Here is a 4689-nt window from a genome sequence, read left to right on the forward strand (position 1 = left end):
GGGTTTTGAAGCATACATGAGTACATTTACATGCTAATACAGCTCTGCTGACAATTTGAAACAATCTGGGCTACTTGTATTACCCAGATTTTAATTTCGTTGGACCACTATATTTATTATACCACACAAATGAGCTGAAGAATAAAACGGTATCTTGATCTTTATGTTTATCATATTTGAAATATGCATAAATTATCAAGAAAACAACCAGAATTTATTCAGTATGCCATTTATCTCCATTCACTTCTAGTTAACAACTCTTCTTCCAACTTACTCTAACTTTTATCAGTTGAGCATCTCAGGACCATTTATTTCTCAATATGACATAACTTTGGAGTGATAAGACTATTGTCACAAAAAATTAAACAGCCACTATTAATTCATAAAATGAAACATTAAAAGGATGCAAATAAAGATGTTAAATGTACAAGAAGTTTATCAATGAAGAAATTTTCAGAATAGAGATAGAATTCTTCAAAAGGGCTGACTATGCAATGAGACATGATGGATGAGGAATAACATCAGCATGAGACATAGATCAACAGATGTGCAGAGACAAGGAGAAGAAACTGTCCATTCCAAATTACTTATTTCACTTGTTCTTGAAAGAGGGTTCCACACCCAAGAGTTTCTTCAGGGCCTCTGTGACATTCTTATTCCTAAGACTGTAGATTAGTGGGTTCAACAGAGGGGTGAGTATTGTGTAAAACACAGACACCACCATGTCCTTCTCAGGGGTGTGGAAGGAGGCAGGGAGCATGTAGGTGTAGACAGCAGCACCATAGAAGAGGATGACCACAGTCATGTGTGAGGAGCAGGTGGCCAGGGCTTTCTTCCTGCCCTCTGCTGAGTTCATCCTGTGAACAGTGAGGAGGATGCACGAATAGGAGCTTGATATGACTGTGACAGGGATGAGAAGCATGAGTACACAGCACAGGTACATGAGGGTCTCATAGAACTGGGTGTCTGAGCAGGAGAGCTTTGTCACAGCGGGGACCTCACAGAAGAAGTGATGGATCTCATGGGATTCACAGAATGGGAAGGTCATGGTGACAGGAGTGAGTATGAAGCCATCCAAGGATCCCAGGAACCAACAGACAGACATCAGGAGGAGACACACTCTACGGTTCATGAGGACAGGATAACGGAGTGGATGGCAGATGGCCACATAGCGGTCATAAGACATGGCAGCCAAAAGGAAAAATTCTGAACCTGCTAGTGTCAGATACAGGAACATCTGCATCCCACAGGCAGCAGCTGAGATCTTGTGGCTCCCAAGGACCTGGTCCATGAGCATCTTGGGCACAGTGACAGAAATGTACATCATGTCCATGAGGGACAACTGGCTGATGAAAAAGTACATGGGTGTGTGGAGGCAGGTATCAGAGTGTATCAGAAGGATCAGGAGGGCATTCCCAGACAAGGCCATCAGGAAAATCACAAATATGACCACAACAAGCAGAGCAGGGTGTTTGGATTGACTGAAGAATCCGACCAGGGTGAAATCTGACTTTCCAGTGTAGTTGCTCATCCAGGTGGTAATGTTCATGAGTGTCTCCTAGGCAAACAAGAATTGTTTGGGTTTTAATGGCTACTTACTGATATATGCACAAGCCTAGTGTACTGAGAAAGTTCCTTCAGCCTATAGATCTGAGAATGATAAGCTACATATATTAAGGCATTTATAAAAGCAAGAATGCACATCTGTGTTTATATCCATTACAACTCAGGGGAAATCTACCATGGTTCATTGTCATGATTTTTCCTGATGAAAAATACTGTCCTCTATCAAAAAGTTCTTGAAATTTTCAGGCTAATTTTTTGCTACTAACAAAACTAGTGAATCACTGACCAAAACAAACAAACAAACAATTAAAATAAAAAACAAATAAGCAAACACATCATTAAGAAAGTTAATAAATCATTTTGAATTTGCTTTTAATATTACCACATTATGAGATATACTCTCCATTTTCATATTCATTGACTAATAGGGATTTTAAAATAATATGGTAAGAGATTGTAATTGAAAAAATGCATAGTCTCCATTTAATATTGAATTAGAAATTTTTTACATAAGTTTGTTTTACTAGATAAATGTTCTTTCAATATACACTCACATAAATATAGTCATACAGAAATATAGATTGAGTAATACATAGAAAATGCTTGCTCTTCTAATGCTGGTTAGATTGAAATACTGGGAAGTCTTATCCTTTTCTGGTCTCTGCTTCTCCCAGTTCGTCTCCTCATAGAGTCCACCAATGACTCCAAACTTCAGCAGGAGGCAGAGGATTCAGCAGTCACTGCTGGTTGCCAGGCCAGGATGTGGCAGTAGCATCTCTATGGATTGTCAGCCACTTCTTCATGGAGTCTGAGAAATAGAGAGAACACAGCCATGACATGTTCCTGATAGTCCCCCTGCTCCATGCTCTCAGCCTGCCTCTATGTTTGATGCAAATATGTGTGTGTGTGTGTCTATGTATGTATGTATGTATGTATGTATGTATGTATGCATGTATATTCAAAGACACATTAATTTTGATTGCAGTAAACAAGGTTAGTGTCCATCTGTGCTTGGAAAATAGTACATATCTGAATTAAATTTGAAGGTTTGAACAGGTACAACAGAGTGAGAAACAGCAACAGACAGAAGGTAGCCAGCCTTTTGACAAGGCTCAGTGAACGCCTCTTCCACATGTACTTCTCAAGGAGAGAAGATTTGTAAAGTTTTTTGTTTGTTTGTTTTAAATTTCTGACTAGTAGATATTGCAGTTTGATAGCTCTTAGCAATAGAAAGGAAATTAAATTTCTTTCTGACATGTTAGAAATATTTGAAGGGAGTGGCTGCTGAGACAAAAATCACAAGTCTCAGGATAATTTTATCTCTGTCAAGATTCTAAAACAAAAACACAAAACACACCTGAAACTGAAGCCCTTAAAAGGCCAGGTTCTGCCAAGCTACTGATAGAGTAGAGAACACGGCCAGGTCCTTGATGTTTTCATATAAATGTCAGAAAAACCTGAGACGGACAGAGATGCAGACAGACAAATAGACTGAGGGATAGGAAGACAAATGATGGATTTCCATTTTAAGAAGTCTTATTCATGAAAGGAAACTTACATAAGTTCTAAAACTTAAGCTTTCCTCATTCACCTTAAGGTTACCTGCTGACTTAATTCATATTTGTGGACACAGAGAGCAAGGACCAGGGAGGCTGCCACAGTCTATGAGAATCCCTGCCCAGTGTTTGCTGGGTGAGTGGAGGTCAGGGGCAGGTGAGGGGCAGGAGGTGTACTGGGAAGGTGGCACACTCTGTTAAATGGGGAACACTGGCATCAAGGCACCCAGAGAGCAGGGAGATCAGGAAGGTTGTGTCTGCACGAGGCTCAGGACCAGCAGCTGGCTTGCCCTTACACATTCTGTGAGTTTGATTTCACGTGAAGAGCTTGGTGCATGTTAATACTGGGTATTACTCACGGTGAAGACAGAGAAATGACAATGCATCTTCCCCAGCCAGCAGCATCCCTGAACCACCCTGTGCTTCCATAGGAGTCACCATGTTTTCTCCTTACAGTGGAGAAGCTCAGGGTCTCAGGGCATCTGCCTCACATCACCCAATAACGCACAGCATGAATGCTTAACCTATGAGTAGGCACAGAGTGGGTACCTGCCTGGGTTCTATGGGAAACACAATTTCCCCAGGAATGCATAGTTTCTGTTTAGACTACCCACAGTCTGTTTTATATGATGAGACACAAATAAAATTAAGAATTCTTGACATTATGTAACCCCCAATTGTTACCCACAATTGAAGTTAAATAAACAGCAAAAAAAGAAAATTTTGGAAAACTAATGGATTGTAATCTGAACACCAAAAATACAGAGGGAAGGGTGGGGTGTTGGCAGCCTCCTACTATAATCTTATCACTTGTGAGACTGGGGTAGGTGGTCAGCAATGAAATCAAGGTAAGTTTTCTTTGTCTCTGTGTGTTTGTGTTTGTGTGTGTGTGTGTGTGTGTGTGTGTGTGTGTGTGTGGTGTGTGTGTGTGTGTGTATGTGTAACTGTTAAACACATATTTCTTCAGTGGTAACATTAGAAAAAAATCTCAGTAAGTGTTGCTAAAGGGAAGCTTTAGGAAGATGCTGGGTATGGCAGTGCACTCCTTTAATCCAGCACTAGGGAGGCAAAGGCTGGTAGATCTTTGACTTCAAGTCCAGCCTGGTCTACAAATCAAGTTCTGGACAGCCAGGGCTGCGCAGAGAAACCCTGTCTCAAAACACCAAAAATGAGAGAAAAGTAGGCAGAATTTTTTTCCTCCACATAAAAATAGACAATAAATGATAAAACAAACCTCCTGAAGAACGAACAGACTGTCTAGGGTCCACCCAAACTGGGCATTCTCTCCTGTCAGGTTTACTCACCATCAGATGCAGCTGCAGCCTGGGTCATATGAGCCAAGGCACAGGTGCTGGTTAAGTGCAGAAGGAACAGGAGGCAATTGACATCATCCTTGGCTGGGCCCTGCTCATTCCTGGATAAAGATGGTGTTAATAACTCCCCTGTGGCACTTTAAGGAAGAATGTAACTTAGTGAGCCAGGGATGGTGACAGAAACCTCTGCCACAGGCTCATTTACCCTTCAGTTTTGTTAAAGTGGAAAGTCATAGCCAGTATTAACCATAGCC

At 41.1% G+C, this 4689-nt stretch overlaps 1 protein-coding gene across 1 annotated transcript; it reads right to left on the reverse strand.

The window, feature by feature from the left end:
* Positions 1 to 592: 592 nt before the first annotated feature.
* LOC114686469 (olfactory receptor 2T29-like) lies at positions 593 to 1549 on the reverse strand. Its single transcript, XM_028861145.1, has one exon. It carries the CDS (start codon positions 1547 to 1549, stop codon positions 593 to 595), a length of 957 nt encoding a protein of 318 aa, XP_028716978.1.
* Between the last annotated feature and the right edge of the window lie 3140 nt (positions 1550 to 4689).

Source organism: Peromyscus leucopus, chromosome 8b, assembly GCF_004664715.2.
Source record: "Peromyscus leucopus breed LL Stock chromosome 8b, UCI_PerLeu_2.1, whole genome shotgun sequence".
Classification (NCBI taxonomy): Eukaryota; Metazoa; Chordata; class Mammalia; order Rodentia; family Cricetidae; genus Peromyscus; species Peromyscus leucopus.

Bases quoted from the DNA above. Each gene is read 5' to 3' on its own strand.
- LOC114686469 (XM_028861145.1), bottom strand. From the start codon at position 1,549: ATGAACATTACCACCTGGATGAGCAACTACACTGGAAAGTCAGATTTC.